The 18,160-nt window shown below is 44.4% G+C and overlaps 1 protein-coding gene across 15 annotated transcripts in view; it reads right to left on the bottom strand.

The window, feature by feature from the left end:
* Dst (dystonin) overlaps window positions 1-18,160 on the bottom strand; it is a 419,328-nt gene that overhangs the window by 106,619 nt on the left and 294,549 nt on the right. For 10 of the 15 annotated variants that reach the window (XM_036168011.1, XM_036168013.1, XM_036168012.1 and 7 more), the window contains 10 exons: window positions 17,884-18,033; window positions 17,227-17,442; window positions 16,904-17,053; window positions 15,850-16,083; window positions 14,406-14,558; window positions 12,693-12,926; window positions 11,991-12,257; window positions 9,130-9,675; window positions 7,332-7,508; window positions 1,450-1,573 (listed from right to left, as the gene is read on the bottom strand). In XM_036168011.1, coding sequence (XP_036023904.1) covers window positions 1,450-1,573; window positions 7,332-7,508; window positions 9,130-9,675; window positions 11,991-12,257; window positions 12,693-12,926; window positions 14,406-14,558; window positions 15,850-16,083; window positions 16,904-17,053; window positions 17,227-17,442; window positions 17,884-18,033 — 2,251 coding nt within the window. The remainder of the gene's footprint in view (window positions 1-1,449; window positions 1,574-7,331; window positions 7,509-9,129; window positions 9,676-11,990; window positions 12,258-12,692; window positions 12,927-14,405; window positions 14,559-15,849; window positions 16,084-16,903; window positions 17,054-17,226; window positions 17,443-17,883; window positions 18,034-18,160) is intronic. The other 5 variants (XM_036168019.1, XM_036168020.1, XM_036168021.1 and 2 more) reach the window with 1 other exon arrangement.

Raw genomic sequence — 18,160 nt, 5'->3', positions numbered from 1 at the left:
TTAGAAATAAGAAAAAAGATTGTATGGAAACTTCTCTGTATTATAAATTGTTTCACACATTCCTAGAAAATGGTGCTACACTCTGAAGCATTGAAGGAATACATGAAATAATGGGCATTTAACATTAGGGAAAGCCCAGCATGGCAGCTCATGCTTCGAGTCTAGCCTTCAGGAGGATAACACGGGAGGACTGTCTTGAGGTCAAGACCAGCCTGCACTATACAGTGATTCTCAAGCCAACCTGGGCTATAGAGCAAGATCTTGTCTTAAAAAGACAAAAAAATAAATATTAAAAAAAATCCCATGGACAACATCAAAAATGCCTCTTCCAATGACAGAACAACAGTGAAGACAGTCTTTCTGCTTCACATTTCCAGGCTCAGGTTCCTATGGTGATGGTCTCTAACATGGGCTTACATGATGGTCTACAGAACAGAAGAACAAAACCTTAGAACAGCACTTCTCAACTTGTGGGTCACAACCCCCTAGGGGGATCAAATGACCCTTTCACAGGGGCCACCTAAGACCACTGGAAACAGATGTGTACATACATAACAGTAGCAAATCTACAGTTTTGAAGTAGCAACAAAAATAATGTTATGGTTGGGGTCACTACATGAGGAACTGCCTCAAAGGGTCACAGCATGAGGAAGGCTGAGAACCACTGCCCTAGGACCTAACCTCCACTCACACTTTCTTCCTATGCTTTGAAATTTTGTAGTTTTGTGTTTTATAATCAGATATGATAATATAGTAAAATGCACATGTAATTCATAAATACACATTTCTTGAAATCACTTATTGATCAAGGTACATGATCAAGAACACTTGCATGTCTTTTTTTTTGGTTTTTCGAGACAGGTTTTTCTATGTAGCTTTGTGCCTTTCCTAGATCTCGCTCTGTAGACCAGGCTGGCCTCGAACTCACAAAGATCCACCTGTCTCTGCCTCACGAGTGCTGGGATTAAAGGTGTGTGCCACCACTGCCCAGCACACTAGCATGTCTTTAAGAACAGAGAAAGAGGCTGGGGGTGGGGGGATGGGGTGGGGTGGGGCATGCCTTTAATCCCAGCACTCAGGAGGCAGAGGCAGGCAGATCTCTGTGAGTTCAAGGCTAGCCTGGGCTACCAAGTGAGTTCCAGGAAAGGCCCAAAGCTACACAGAAAACCTGTCTCAAAAAAACAAAAACAAACAAACAAACAAACAAACAAAAAACAGAGAAAGAGTTCACTTTGTATAGAGTGGCTTTTTCCTCACAGAAAACTTCTGCACAGATTTTAATTGAGCTCTATTTGGGGAAAACAAGAATAATCTGGAAGATTTTTTTTTCCGTTCACACATGCAGAGATCACAAATCATACAACACACATCCGTGAACACTTTCTCCTTATCTATAAAATACCTCCATTTCAATGTACCCGAGAGACAGGAAACGAGCTAAGACCTTACCCAATGTCTTCTGGATGTCATTCTTGGCAGGAAGTAAGGAGCCCTTGGCATCCAAGAGCACTTCGGCTGTTTTTTTCAGCTTCTCTACAGCCACCTGCTGACTTGATATCTGTCCTTGCAAAGCCTGCGGGATTAAGTCGTTTTCAATTATATCAGCAGGACCACCAGATTCCCAATAAGAAAAACAGATAAATTAGCTAAGAGAGAATAAACTATACAACATACACACTTTCATCATTGAACTTCTTCTGGACTTCTGAGAAGTGATGAGAGAGGGAGAGAGAGAGAGAGAGAGAGAGAGAGAGAGAGAGAGGGAGGGGAGGGGGGGGGGAGGGGGAGGGGGAGGGGAGGGGGAGGGGGAGGGGGAGGGGGAGGGGAGAGGGAGAGGGAGAGGGAGAGGGAGAGGGAGAGGGAGAGAGAGAGAATATGATAATGAATGAATAAATATGGCTACAAAGGCCCCAAATGTCAGGCTAAGGGTGTGACATTCTGTCTGATAGCAATGAGGAATTAATGAAGGCAAGCTTTGAAGAACGTGCTAAGAAAGGGCATGCATATAGTGAGTGATACAGGAAAAAATAGAAAGAGATGAAAAGCCTACTTGAGAGTAACTTAAGCCAGAACAAGGCAGCCAGGACGTTACCAAGGTCTGAGGCCACTTCCTCTACTCAGACTGTCTGGACCACAAAGTACAGTATGGTACAGGGATGAGAAGAGGCAAAAGGACTTGTTCACATTATCTAAAGCAGAACTAACTAATGCACGTGAACTTTACACTAGAATCAAAGAAAGTGAAAAACTGATTCCTCAGCTGTATTAGGCACGGTTCTTGGGTGACTAAGGCTATGCTGCTGAACCCAGGACAGAAAGACTAGTCATCACAGAGGGCAGGAACACAGAGTGCCAGGAGATAAAAGGAAAGAAACAGGCTGGGTTCTGTTGAGCTCAGGTAACTACCAAAATGTATCAGCTCAGGTGAGATCAGACTTCAGAGTGCAGAAGACTTGGTTTTGGCGTGCATGCTCTTAGAACAGTGTACAGGAAGGATCCGGCAAGCTGGCGACGGACGAGACTATACAAATGGGACTTTGCAGAAAGAACTGCAACCGTAGGAGGAAATGGCTACTGCAGACAGAGCGGCAACAGCAGAGGAGGAAATGCACGGGAGAGCTTGGCACTGCGATGGAGAAGGGAGAGAGAAATAACGTGATCAAGGAGGTACAAAGAGCCCAGAAGAATTCTGTACCCAAAGCTGACAGAGGGAGACTAGGCAAGAGGTAAGTGTGATAGGTGAACACAGATAAAGAGAAACAGGTTAATTTAAGGGAGCTAGCCAGAAATGAGCCTAAGCTAGCCAAGCATTCATAACTAATAAGTCTCCATGTCATGATTTGGGAGCTGGTTGAAGGCCCAAAGAAAAAGCCTGGAACACATGTAAATACACACATACACACATACACACTGCCACCACCACATCCCAAATGACCATGGGCCACAGTTTCTAAATGTTCTTTGAATGTTTCACCTGAGTGGAAAGAGTGACCTTAAAACTCAAACCAGCAAAATCTGCGATCTCATTCTCCACACTGGTGCTTCCTCTTGGGCTTACGTCTGAGTCCCTGAGTCCTAAGCCTGAGGCTCCTCACAGATCTGATATGCTCCTGATTCTTCTCCACAGGTCAAAGTAACCAACGACCCTGCCACTTTCCCCACTTAAAGCTTTTGCTTTTTAAAACCAAACTCTGCTCTGTATTTCAGAGCACACGGTATTCTGAAAAAAGACTCCGCGCTGAGCCTGGCTTCCAACAGCCTGTCAAACAGACCCCTCACTTGTTTTACCTAGAACACATGCATGACTGTAGACACCAAGGGCTAAGACTGCAGCATGCCATAGAGGGCCAATGAAATCTCAGTTCCTGGTCTCACTGTTCTCCACGTTCTATCGCAGCGAAGGCCAAGGGCACACCCACTCCTTGCTGTCTGCGGAACCCAGGGCTTCCCTATCTCTACGTGCCAACCCTCACATGCTGCCTTCAGGCGAGCTCCTACCGAGCCTGTACACCCACCTGGGAAGTCTCTGTACCATTCTCCTCATCTAGCTGTGTGAAGTACTACCCTTGGGTGTCTATAAATGAATACCCTGGAGACAGTGTTCATCCCCCTGTCTCTTCTGTCAGTTTCTCCTCTTGCCCACTAGGGGCCCATCCTACTCAGCCTTCTACTTTCCAGGGCTTGCTCAGCGTTTGAGCTTACAGCTGGACTTGATGAAAGTTTCTGCAATGAACGAGCAAGTGAGTTGTAAGTGAGGATGTCAGCAGGAGAAACAGCAGAACGGAGCCCTTTGCGCGTCAGCTTTACTTGTTACTGTCACTGAAAACAAGTGCCTAAGGTTGATGCCAAGTATTGCCTTGACTTCTATAAGCAACTGTGACGATGCACAGGAAGCACAGGTACAGACTGGAAGGCCCAGTGGCTAGCGCGAGACCCATGACCTGAACGGCGTCCTAAGGATGCTCCCACACATGGCTGCATCCGAGTGGATCAGTTAGTTACAGAAACCGGAAGGAATCCTCCAGGATGTGAACTCTGCCCACAGACTGAAAAGTCCAGGACAGCTTATGTACATCACAAGAGATGAAAGAACGTGTTAAGAGTACCCCACACCTATTTTTTTTTCTTCCTTTAAATCACGAGTTTCCTGAGGACAGAGTTACAAAACCTAACAATAGGCCTTGGCTGAATATATGTAAAAGTTAGAAGAAGCCTATAAAATTCCTTGTATCACATATGTATGTCTTTGACTGTTAAGACCCAGGAATGAATTATGAAGTAAGTATTTTCCTCTTCCCCTTAAGGAATTCTATGCTTTGCTCTCTATAATTATACCCGAGAGTTATAGTTATAATGACATCATTATCATTGAATGATAGTGATAATCTATCCAACTTTGAGGCAAATACATAAATTGTTCAAAAGTAGCCTTTTGAAAAGTATACTGTTTTGAGTAGACTTCAAGGAAACTGAAGTAGGAAGGAAGTATGGTTCGAGGAATATTCCAAGATTGTGACCCTGGTCTCCTTAGCTGCACCAGGAGAGGGTAGTCTCTATGGTGATGGGCTCTTATTCAGTGCATTGAACTTTGCTGACTCTGCACCATCCTGGAGACCAGTGAAAGCCTCAGAGGGTCACACCATCAGACTGTGCAATTCAGAGCTGGCTCCAAACCCAGGCCTCCAGGCTGGGGGGCACACACCCTTCTTCTGTATCTCTTATGAGGTGAAAGTCTTGTGTTACCTGTGATTCCCTGTAGAGTCACTGTGGCCCACTGACACCAGATGGTCAGCAGCACAGCTGGTGAATATTTGAACAATTCGTGCTAACAATCGGCCACTGGACACAAATATCCTAAATGTACTGATTAGAAATTCATTTATGACAACAAAATACAACTGAAAGGTAAAGAGTTAATGTAGGAAATGCCAACTTACATGTTTACATTATTAAAGTAAAAGAATTTGAGACAGAGTCTTATCCTATAGCTCAAGCTTGCCTGGAACTCACTATATAGCAGGCTGGTCTCAAATTCCCCAATCCTCCTGCTTCTGACTCCCCAGTTCTAGGTGGGTGCTGCCATTTCCAGCTTAATAACTGTTGAACAATTTAATAAAAAGGAAAAAAAAATGAAGACTACCTAAATCGTCACAGAAGTTTAACCTTACTGCATCCAGAGACCACCTTATATCCAGGGAGCCAGCTAATCTGAGATTTACTCTTTCGTTCCACATGGCTTAGCTTGAGTTCATCCCCTGAGCTGTCTCTGCCTTTGCATCATGGGATTCTTCTGCAGCACTTAGCAGGTAAGCTTTGCCATTCCAAAACCCATCCCTCTATCAGTTTAGTTAAGAGCCACAGGGTTCTTTCAAGTTTCCTCTATTTTTGCTCTAGCTCCTAAAAATTGATCTACATAGGATGCAGCACATTTACACAGATCAAACTTGAAATGTTTTATTTTCCTGTAATTAAAATATTTTACTTCCTAATTAAATGCTAGAGAACCTTAATAACTATGTTAAACTCCTGGCATTTCTTAGCAATATCATGGCCCTAAATGTTGCAGTATCTGCTCTGATATCACCACGTAGTCTGTCTCTGAATCAAGAGGAACTAAACACTTAATAAGACAGGAAGAGAATAAAGAAAACAAAAGGAAATAAATTAATAACAGAGCCGAAAGTGCACATGGTAAGGCAGGCAGTGGAAAGAAGCTGGGGATGCTGGGCTAGCCCTGGTGCCCACGACAAGGTGGTGGCCATCAAAGCTCCAGCTCTGAGAGACTGTGCCTACCCAGCTCTGCACTTCCAGACTTCTTCCCTCTCACTGACCCTGACGGAGCCTTTGTGGTAAACTAGGGACACCTGTACTGTCTTGGCAGGGATGGAGATGTCATAGAGACATCTGTGGCTCTCCTTTCAGTTCGGAGAACATTCAAACAATGGGCCCCCAAGCTTGGGAATCTCCCCAGGAATCTCATGCTCAGAGAAGGAAGGGGCTAGGGTCAAGTGGCAAGCCCAAGAGTGAGCTTGTTTCCTAGAAAGAGATCTCACACAGTTCCCACAGCTTGTTGAACCGCCTGAGACTGAAGCTAAGACAAGGATGGGCCAGCGATGGGGAGGCCACACCCTGACCGGGAGGCTTAGCTAAGAGTATCTGTCTCTTGCCTTCCATTAAACTTGAAACCTCAGGTCAAGACCCCGAAGACAGGTCTCGCTGTTTCCCTTCGCAGTACAGCCACACTGAACACATCTCTGCTTTCACCGACACTTGGTTCTATGACTGGCCTACTGAAGGTGGTGGCCAAGCCTAGCTTCCTAAGGCTGCCAGGACTCAGGCTCTGATCCTAGCAATACCAATGAGCATCCCCACCTGCTAAAAGAAGTCATTTCTAGATCAATAAATCTTTTGAACTCACATTTTTATTTTATCACACCTAGTAAGAATGAAGAATTTTAAAAATTATCTATCCTTACTTTTTAAAAGTGTTTTAATATGCTTTGTATGAAAAAAGATAGACTAGAGACTAACTTGACAGCTGTCAGACCGAGGGCTGGTAATCACACACTTAGGATGTCAAACCTGCATTTCTGAGAAGGCAGGAAGATGTTCTGTAATGAGGCATTAATAATAACTGAAGTTTGCATCTCTCTCCACCTTGAGGGAACATACTAGGATCTCCAACACTGACTCTGAGATACTGAACACTACAGTGACATTCTTCTACATTGTCCATTTGTGAACAAACACTCATCGTGCATTTAGGTCAGGCAATCCTCTAGATAGTGTTTCCTGACCTCCCTTAATACTAACCTTTTAATACAGTACCTCATGTTGCGGTGACCCCCAATTATTTCATTCCTACTTCAAAACTACAATTTTGCTGCTGCTATGAATCATAATGTAAATATCTGACGGTCTCAGGAGACCCTGTGAAAAGGCTGTTCAACCTCCAAAGGGGTCTCGACCCATAGGCTGAGAACTCCTGATCTAGACACTGGGAACACAGCCCTGAACAACACGGACACAAACACCCACCTTCCATAGCTGCATTCCAATGGAAAGGGAGAAGAATTAAGAACTGTAACAGTAACTAAGTGGGCTGGGCTTTGTTGGGGGAGGAGGTGGATGCAGTACAATGCAGGCAATAACGGCAATGTCAGACCAGTTCAGGAACAGTGGACAAAAGTTATGGCTCTATTGGAACCCCTCTATGGACAGAATACTTTCCACATGTTTTGTGGGCTCCAAGTAAAACTGCCACACAGGTGCAGAGAATGGAAGGCCTTCCAGGGGACTACTGAGGGGCTGTTCCCCCATCCTTCCTTTACCTTGGTCTCTTCTAACTGCCTCTGCAGGTTTTTGGGGTCCACAGCAATGGGCTCCAGCAGGTGTTTGCTCGCTTTGGCCTCGCAGGCCTGCAGCCCGGAAAGAAGCCCACAGGAAGCGTCCTCGTAGTGTTGGTATTTATCCACCAGATCTTTCAGGTTATTCCCGAGAACACTGCACTAAAAAGCCAAGGAAGAGATGGGGAAGGAGACTGAGATGCGTTGTTTTATTACACGTCACATGATCGCAAGATGTAGGAGCCATGAAACTTAGGGAAAGAACAGACTTCAGCCGAAGCTGAGGTTTTTCCTTCGTGTGGAGAAGTCAAAAGGGAACCACAGAAATAAGGAGATGTTTCTAGACTTTTATTTAAAAAGACTATTTATTAAAAAGCAGCATATTGGTGGCTGCTCGTAAATGAAAATGAATCATCGGACAAGGCAGACGTACCGGGGCACATCCCCTGGGTTTCCAGACAACATATATAGAAATTTGATGAAAATACTTTTACGGTGCTTTATAAATCGTTTCTACATGTTGCACAAGATTAACACAACGAGGTCAAATAACTTACAATAAAAGGAAGCAAAATCCAAGCCTCAAAGGTGTGGTGGTATTGTGTTCCCCAAAATATTGTGCACCTTAATAAATTTATCTAGGGTCAGAGAACAGACAGCCACTAGATAAAGAGCCAAAAATGGTGGCTAGAAAATGGGTCAGAGCAAGCCATAGCAGAAGCTGGGTGGTGGCAGCACACGCCTTTAATCCTAGCACTTGGGAGGCAGAGCCAGGCGGATCTCTGTGAGTTCAAGGTCACATTGGAAATAGCCAGGCATGGTGACTTACACCTTTAATCCCAGGGAGTGACGGCAGAAAGAGACAGATATATAAGGCGTGAAGACCAGAAACTAGCAGCATTTGGCTGCTTAAGCATTCAGGCTTTTGAGCAGCACAGTTCAGCTGAGACCCATTTGGGAAGAGGACACAGAGGCTTCCAGTCTGAGGAAACAAGACCAGCTGAGGAACTGGCGAGGTGAGGTAGCTGTGGCTTGTTCTGTCTCTCTGATCTTCCAGCATTCACCCCAGTAACTGGCCTCAGGTTTGATTTTATTAATAAGACCATTCAATATTCCTGCTATACAAAGGTGCCTTTCAAATCATTTATGCAGGTGGGTTAGGTCTGAGCAGCCTATGCAGCAAGCAGGGAAATAGGTTCTGTGTCCCCTCCTCCCTATTCTGAGACAGGCTGACCCAAATTCACTCTCTTCCTTCACTTCTGGAGCATGCACTACCACTCCAGGCTTACAGTCTTTGTTGTTAATAAGACTCATTATTTTCCAGAGTAATAAACGAAACAACACTGAGCATTCATCATTAATAACCAATGTTTATTAATGATGAGCACATACCGATCAAACACATCTGTATGACAAACAGTTCTGTAATACAGTGAAGGGAATGATCTAGCCTACAGGAAAACTTCAATTGGCAAGACTAGAGAGGTGGAGCCCCTCTTTCCACTTAGTTCACGTACTCCCTCTGGTGGTCACACTTGGTACTGTGTAATCGGAGGACAAAATCCTTCTGGTAAACCTCTCTCAAAATTAAGTAACTTGAAGTTGCTAATCTTTAAAAGACATTTTCCAGAAGTAAAGGAGATAAATAAAACTACTATTTTCCCTCGTGTCAGTTTATATATGTATATATTTACTTCTAAACCCAAAGCAAAAGCGAAGAGGACAGATTGAAAAACACATCAGACGGACCTCTACTCAAAAAACAAAAGGGAAATAAAATTACCTTAGAGTAGAGAGACCGGAAGCGCTGTGTGGCCTGGTCGAGTTTGGTCTGAACCTCTCTGTGGGTTGCGGAAGTGTCGACACTGTCCCTGACATCCCTGTGGCCGTCTCTCTTGCTGCACGACTTGGCGGCTTCCAACACCCTGTTTCCGGAAATGGTGATGTACCTCAAGTCACCTTTGTGTGAGATGACGTCTTCAGAGAAACTCTTCTGCCTCGTCAGCTTGTCCGTTAGCCCGCTGAGGTCGTCTGCACCCGCCTCCAGGTTCTCCAGCTCTTGCTCCGACTGCTGGAGCCAGTGCTCGAACTCACTACAGTCGGCATCAAACTTATCCAGCTCCTCCTGCAGGGAATGCGTCAACTTCACCTTCTTCTCGGACTCGGCCAGCGCAGTCTCATAATGCGCTTTCAGCTCCTGCATGTTCGCCTGCAGCTTCTCCCTTTCTTCGGGTGACAGGTAGTGGCCCTGTTTCTCAAGCAGTACCTGCGCAGACTGCGTGGCTAGGATGACCGCCTGGTGCTGAGCCATGATCTTTTCATGCTGGGCCTGTGTGGAGACAAGTGAACGGCAACTTTAGAGCTGTTGGGAACAGTGTGGCCTTAGAGTGACCTTAGGGTGTCACAGATTTGCTTTAAGGACCATCTCAGCTCACATACAGAGCATTCCTCCAGAACCTGGCACATGCTAGGAGTTCAAGGCCACTCCGAGGCAGCAAGGCAGAGAGAGCTCCTGGGGAGTTCTGCTGCCAAGAGGTCAAAGGTACAGAGCCACCTACAGCCTCAATTTCCAGGGAGCAGATTGGCCTTGAGCATCTGAAGTCCCTTCCTCCCCATCTATGAGACGTTTCTTCAAATACGCTACCCAAACATGGCAAATAAAGGCGAATAAACCTTTTGAGCAATTTTCTCAGTTTCATGGCGAACATGGGCCTGATCTGGTTTACACTGTTGGGCTCTTTCGGCCACACCTGGTCTCTGCATACTCCCACTCTATCCCCATCCACCGGGTACATTTTTTTCTCCTTGTGTTTTTTCCTGGAGGCAGTTCCTTCAACAGATACCTACACAGCTTCCTCCATCCCCTTTAAATATCTGCATAAATCTCATCAACATGGTTTTATCTTAACTACTTGATTGACATACTAAAATTACATTACACTAAATTACTCTTGACCAACTGGCTAACATTTCTCTCTCTCATCACTGACTATCTTCCAGCAGACCATATAACGTAGTTACTGTGTGCCAGGCTGTCCTCTCCCCTTAGCAGGTGAGGGCCCGGGTGGAGTCCCGAGCACCCAGAACAGTGCAGAGAATAACAGCAGTAGAGGACCAGGTGGCAGAATCATCGAGAGGCCAGGCCCTGCTCACAAACCTGTTCCCAACCAGTCAGCGGAGTACAGGCCTGTCCACACGTGCATTCTCACTATCTACAGCAGTGCCCAACACCTTATGTCCCGCTGATAAATATTTTTGTCAATTTTCTTCCACAAACTGGGTCCTTGGCATTTGAATCATCTTCCTAGGTTTCTCTCCAGCAGGGCTTTGCAGCTGACAGGATGGACATACAGAATACCTTACGTCATCAGATCGGTATCCCTCCTTTTCTATAAGGAATCTCAGGCCGATGGGAGGAGAGGGGCTTGGCTGACCTGGGGCTCAGCACAGTTGCAGAGGGCGGACATTGCTAGCTTGGACCCTCCAGCTACATCCCCACTCAGACAACACATCAGTTCTTAAGGATCCTCAATCTCAGAAGGAAAATGCCATGCTATGGTCTAAAGCAATGGCTGGTTTTCATGGGGTTTTTTTTTGTCATAACTCATAAACTTCCTTTAGGAGTTTATTCTTTTCCTTTTTCTTTTTTTCATTTAAAAAAAACAAAACCAGGAACAGTGAGGGCCTATTCCCCAGCTTTTTGAAGTCTTGTCAGTGAGTGCTCCCACTCCTCAGGAATAAGTTACATCTTCTAGAACAAAATCTTACTGAGAGTGCCCCACTGCATTTTAGGAGAGTCAGCCGACCTGCAAAATCCTCTCAAACGTGGTCATCCAGCACTGCATTCCAGGCACCGAGGCAAAACCATCAATTCTGGGACACTTTAAAAAAACAAAAAGGCTACTCCCAAACTACCTTGGTCCTGCAGTGGTAGGAATGAAGGCTGCCAGTGCCGCCATGCACCAGGCTTTCATTCTCCATAACGGCCCACACTGCCTCTGAGGGTCAGCGTAGAATGGATGCTCAAGGCTGCACGGCAAGCCAGTCTGTGAGCATGCAGGAGGGAGATCCACACATGGACCGAAACCAAGGCTGAGGTTAAAGCCAAACCCTAGCTCTACTAAATATGCAACAGGGCAAGCTGCTTTAGGTATGTAACTGTCTCAAAATGGACATTTAAAACCTCAAAGAGTAGCCAAGAAGACTAAAGGAAGTGCCTCAAGAAGAGGCAGGAGTGAGTGCCGGCCACGTCACTGCTCTAGAGAGGTCCACTGCCAGATTCATTTTTTTAAATTCATGCATGTATGTCTGATATGGATGACCTTGGAGGTCAGCTGGAACTACATACAGGCAGTTGTTAGTTACCTGATGTGGGTGCTGGGAACTGAACTTGAACTCTCGGCAAGAGAAGCAGCAAGCTTTCTTAACCACTGAGCCAACTCTCCAGCCCCCTCTCATTCCTTAAACAGGCTTCACTATGCACAGCAGCTGTACCTAGTGATCTACTCCTAAGAACTTCCAGAGTAATTTATATTTGACACAAAATGAGCCTGGGGGAGGGAAGTCTTTCCTCTCTGTGGTTGTATAAAGCTGACTACTGACCTACACATAGAATCTGACAGTATCACTGTCTAACCCACACACCTTGACTCTCTGGTACTGCTGGTTCAGATTCTCCTCCGTGCTCCCAACGAGCTCCTCGGCGTCTGTCTCCAGCAGGTTACCATTGACTTCGTCCTCCTCACCAGCTACCGACTTGCCATCACCACCATGTGAATGGGTTCCGTTCTGCTCCATCATCCGTGTGTGCTTCCCGCCTGCCCCTTCTGAGTCTTTCTCCACGTTCGACAACCAGTCCATAAGGTTTTCTATTTTGGTTTTGCTCTCTTCCAGCTGCCTCACGGCTGCAACCTGGGTAGGGAAGGTTCGTAAATATTATAGACACAGCCTAGGCTTAACACATTTAAAAAATACTTAGGTAATCCTGAATTATAAAAACTAACACATATTAGAAACATATGGGAATTAAACTCTAAAGCAACAAGCAGTCACTCTGGGTCTACACTGCCTTCAAACGTATTATTTTGAATTTTTAACTATAATGGACAGCACTTCTCACATCCAAAGTCTCTCAGTCTGCTTCTACTTAAGGAAAGATTAAGCAAAGCCAATTCTTCCAATCTTTGTTTGTGTTTGGCAACTATGTGCCCACAGTCCCAGCATTTTAGCTCTCCGAGCTAATCACGGCTCACTACCACCTGACACACTTAACAAAAGCAAGCAGCTACCACGTCATGTTAGCCATCTCCAGCAAAGCAACCGTGTACCGGGCACTTGGACAGGCACCTTTTCAGCCTCCTCCTTGATGGCTGACGTCACTGCTTTATCCAGCTCCTTTTTCGACTGTTCTGCCTTTAGATTCAGCTGCTCACACTTCATCTTTGCCTCGTTCAGTTTCTGCTCGATCAAAGCCTTATCTTCTCGGGACAGCTCGTCGCCACTCTCTTTTAAAAAGATTTCTGTGTTTCTCACTATTTCTGCCAGTGCCTGTGTACTTCCTTGCATCTCTCTCTGCAATTCCTTAAAACACACACGAGGAGAAAGGATTCTATTAGATCATTTCAATTCTTGCAGAACTGTAATTCTAAAGGAGAGTTATTGTAGGCAGAGACTAGCAAATGCAGCTGAAAAAGCATACAGAGTATGGTAGGGTGAATCGGTTTAACTGCACTTTCATTTTCATATAATTTGAAATCTCAGTATTAAGAATGTATGAGTTTTTCATGCTTAAGAAAAGAATATTTGTGAAGCATTGAAAATATTGAGGCACCAAGCACACAAGTCGTACAAATTTGTTTGAGTTTTACAACATAATTTGGGATGATATTAGTGATGCTCTTCCTCAGCCTCCCACGTGCTGTTACAGTCATACACTATCCTCACACCCAACCAAACCCTGATTTTAATACAGACCTATTCACTCAGAAAGAAAAGAAAATAGTTCCATCAATTAACTGAGACACTCTTTTTCCAACACCAGGTTATATATAAGTAGTGGGTTGTGGTTTGTTTGTTTTTATTTATTTATTTTCTTTAAGGCAGGTTTTCTCTATGTAGCCCTGGCTGTCCTGCAACTCACTCTGTAGACCAGGCTGGCCTCAAACTCAGAGATCCACCTGCCTCTGCCTCCTGAGTGCTGAGATTAAAGGCGTGTGCCACCACCACCTGGCATGATGTAATGTTTGCATCTCAGCTCCGGCCATTAGGGCACTTGAGGGAGCTCTCCCCTCAGAGTTATAGCTTTCCTTTTGTCTGGGAAGTGGAAATTTCCGTCTATGATCTTTTCTCTTAAAAACAAAGGAATCCTGTTTTTATGCATTTTTATTCTTTATAATATACCAGTGCGTCTTAAAAACACCTTTGTCCATACTCTGCCTTGAGGCTCCTCCAGGTTTTGAGTGTTTGGCTTGCATGAGAGCCTGTGTATAACATTAACTGTGGTAGTGACTTGACTCATGGTTACTCGGCTTTAATGAGAATGTGGCAAGAGAAGTACACTCAGTTCTGACTGAAGGAAACTGAGCCCCAGAGGCACGACTAACTCTGAATTTGAGTCAAAAGCTACACATAATGAGGCTCTCTCTCCCGACACCAAAATACAGATTTTTCTTACCTGGCATTTTTGTTATTTTATCCCTTTCCCTTCTAAGATAAAAAGAATGAATTGCAGGAAAAGGCCAGAGGAAAAGGAAGACAAAGTACTGAGAAAGAAGTCAGACTGAGGCTACTTCTCCTGATTTGCAAGCGAGTCAGCCGGACATAAAGGGTTCACGTTGTCATGTATCATTTACTCCCCTGATGAAGTATGTCACCAAAGAAGTCTAGACAATGAGGTGGCCTGCTTTAAGTGTGAGTCTAGCTTTCAGTATGAAGTTTGAAGCTCTTTCTCAGGGCCTTTGGGAATTCCTTGCTTCTGATACACCTGATCTGTTTCCAGCAAGCCCAGACACTGTAACCAAACCTAACAGGGACATACAGCTGCTGCTCCCACAAGTCTACCTCTTGCTTGGTCTGGTACTTCTTTAACTCCACTGTGCCATCTCCAATCACAAAGGCTTCTTGCTGGCTGATTAGGCGGTTTTCAGTTTGGGTGAGGAGATCACACAGTCCCTGGAGTTTCTCTTTGTACTCTTGCTGACGCTCTGCCACAACCTAAGATGGAGGAAACCCAAAACACCTTCAAGGGGTGACCTTCAAATCGCTTCTGAACAAGCCTCTTATCAGAAATCACTTTCCAAACACCCTCCATTAAGCTTTTTAAGTATGCTGTAAACACGATAGCATTGGAGTGCCAACTGAGCAAGGACAGAGAGTACAGTATGAGCATGTCCATACACACGGAAGAAGCCTGTTTGCCAGAGGCTGCTCAAGAGAATACTGGCCATGCATATGTGTAAGAGATGGAACTTCTGACCGACAGGAAGAAACATCCCATGTCCTTAAGTGCTTGAAACCTGCGACACACAGAATTAATTCTGCAAAAGGACACCAAAAGAGAAGTTAGTGGTGATTGGTCAGTAAACATATGGATATGTATATACAGGTTATCATGCCACACACAATGCCTGGATGCTTCAAGAGTATCAGGAACGTCGCATGCATTACTTCGACTTTGTCCTTATGCTCTTTGCTCATTACAGCCATTGCACGCACTGAATCCATGAAATCGGAATGATCAGTAAGTCAAAACTTGTTCTTTTATTTTCCTCTTCCCCAGACACACTTATCTAGCTCACAGCGACGGTAAACACAGCTCATGTTTACTGAAAGCTCAGCACGGGTCAGGCACAGGGCTGCTGTCATGAGTCATTTTACCAGTGCTCATAATATGACTAGATAAACACTACAATTTCTAGTTTACCAATGAGCAAAGTGAGGGTAAGTCACCTCCCTGAGTCACACAAAGCAGATAAAGGAGAGCATTTAGGCAATTCGGCTCTAGATGAGTACTCCAAAGACAAGCTCCAACTCTGTGCCCCTCCTTCTTCCAGGGGAAATAGTACTCTGGACTCCAGAGCTAAACCATCATCAGTTACTCCTGCACGCTTCTGAATGCTTTCTAGTTCCCATTTCTGGGGAGAGAATTAAGCCTCTCACCTAACATAACACTGCTAGAGAACAATGAAAAGGATCAACGGCATACAGCATCAACATGAAAAACCATGCTGTGATCCACTGCAAGAAATCTGATCTGCACCCACTCAGGCCCGCCTAGAGCACCTCCCTAGACCACTGCAGAAAGTACACTCCACACCCACTCAGGCCCACCCAGAGCACCTCCCTAGGCCCACTGCAGAAGGTATACTCCACACCCACTCAGGCCCACCCAGAGCACCTCCCTAGACCACTGCAGAAGGTATACTCCACACCCACTCAGGCCACTATTTCTGGTTTCACACTGAACAAGGCAAACAGTGAGCCCAGCTCCACAAGACAGGCAGACCTTCTGATGACCGAGCTCCTGCTCTAGTTGTAAGTGAGTCTCTAACCGGTCCGCCTCGGTGGTTACCAGCTCTTGCACATCAAGAAAACACTTCTGGGTTGTATTTAAGAGTCTCAGCAGTTGTCTGCTTTGGCTGGGAGACAGGTCTTGTGCATGGTCGGAGATGAAGGACTGTATGTCAAAGGCTGCTGTTTCCAGCTGCACTTTGGTGTGCGTAAGGTCTCTTAGCACATCCTGTGAAGAAAGCAGTACAAGTTGCGGCGCAGAAGCACTGGTGATACAGATGTGCGTTACCCCCCAACTTAACACGGAATCTAGGATTTAAACTTAGATCCTCATGCTCACGTAGAAAAGTGTGGCAAGCCATTTATACACTAAGCCACTGCTCCATCCCAATAATAAAGCATTTAAATACAATAGTAGTTAACATATACAGATAAGTAAACCCAAGAACAGTCTGTCTTTGGTATATCCTATTTAAAATGTAACTGACAAACAAAACCAAAAACCATAACAAAAAATGAAGATCCCAAACAGATTCATTCATTATAGTGAAAGGCACATTAAAGTAACTGCTCATGTTTCCATTAGCCTTTCAATTGTGATCACATGTAAGAAGACCACAAACAACACAAAATGTGAATTGGACACACTATAATTTTAGTTTTCTGATTCTGAGACAAGGAGCTTAACTGTGTTCGTGGGAATGTTGTTCAAATTAAGAGCATGGAAAAAAAATTTCACACCAAAATTAATTATCTAAGTATGACTTATGCTCCCATACTTTGACTAATTTATAGCTATCTTGTGCTTACATTATTCATTTATTAAAAAAAAAAGACATACACACAAATGTCAGTTTGTCAGTGGTAGTGAGAAGTTGGTACGGTGTATGGGAGAGCTTCCAGAGTTAGGACAACTATGAAAGCTGGCTCTTCAGGCCAAAGACAGGCTTGAAGTCCCTAACAGTCTCAGTACGGTTCTATTTGTCCTGAACACGCCTAACACTAGATCTATAGGCTTTATACCTTATCATATGGACTCTGATACTTGCCTTAAGAAACTTCACACTTTCCTTTACAAGTTCAGTATCTTGGATGTTCACAGTTTGAATATCCTTCACAGAACTGCTTTTCTCTGATACCCAATCTGAATATGACGTAAGTTTATGTAGGAAATCTTCATAAACTTCTGTGAGTTTAGACTAGAAAACAAAATTACATGTTCATTTCTGCTTGTCCCCAAATTTCAAAGTCCTACAATGATTCTGTTTGAAGAGTTGAGAACTGTAAAACTATAATACTTTAAAAAAAACCCTCAAATTTTTAAATAATTAATCACATTTTATTCAAAATTCACCCTTTTATAAAAGCCTACCATTTCAGAGTCGATTGCAAGAATGAGCTGTTTCTTTCTATCTGAGGATGCACTGCTGAGAGATGAGAAGGCACTCTGCAAACCTTCATGGCTTTTGCTCAGCTCCTCTTGATGTCTTTTGGGAAGGGCACTAGGAAAAGACTTTAAGAACTCTTCTGCCAACTTTAGATCTTTTCTTAAAAACACAGCAACTGGAGCAAACCCCAACTCAAATGTCTGCAAAGAAATATATTCCACATCTATTTACTGCTCAGCAAAAAGCACAAACCCAAAAACAAAACACAAGAGCAAAGCATTCCACATTTTGCAAATTGTGCATGAAATGGAAGCATCCATGAACCACCCGATACGACAGCTGGGGTGGTTGTCTGAATGTCTTCCAAGGCTGGTGCTCTGGACCTTGGCTTGGTGCTACAGGGGAGGATTAGAAACTTTAAGAAGTGCACTTAATAGGAGAACTCCAGATCTCAGGGCTTGGGGGACTCTCTCTCCTCTGCCTTTCAGTATGAGGTGATGAACTGCCTTGCCACAAAACTAAAAGTAACAGGACCAAGGGGTCATAGGTTAGAGCCTCTAAAACTAGGACCCCATAGAAACCTTTTGCTTAACTTGATTACCGATGGGAAGCTGACAGGCATGTTAGTAGATAAATCTTACCTCTAACTGCTTAAGCTGATTCTTCAAGGCTTCTAGACTGTTATCCTCAGACGGCTGACTGTCTAACGGGGGTTTCATGTCTCCAAGCAAAGCCAAATATTCATGCATTTTCTCAGTATATTGTAAACACTGTTGCAACTCATTGGAACACTGAAAACAAATTTGGATACAGTAATTAATAGACTTTATGGAAAAATATTAAAGGAAACAAAATGTATGGGATTATCCCCCACGTGTTTACTGCTGGAATTGTTATGGGAAAAAAAATGAATATGTC

Source organism: Onychomys torridus, chromosome 18, assembly GCF_903995425.1.
Source record: "Onychomys torridus chromosome 18, mOncTor1.1, whole genome shotgun sequence".
NCBI classification, from domain to species: Eukaryota; Metazoa; Chordata; class Mammalia; order Rodentia; family Cricetidae; genus Onychomys; species Onychomys torridus.
This window is presented reverse-complemented; position numbering and strand designations above follow the sequence as displayed.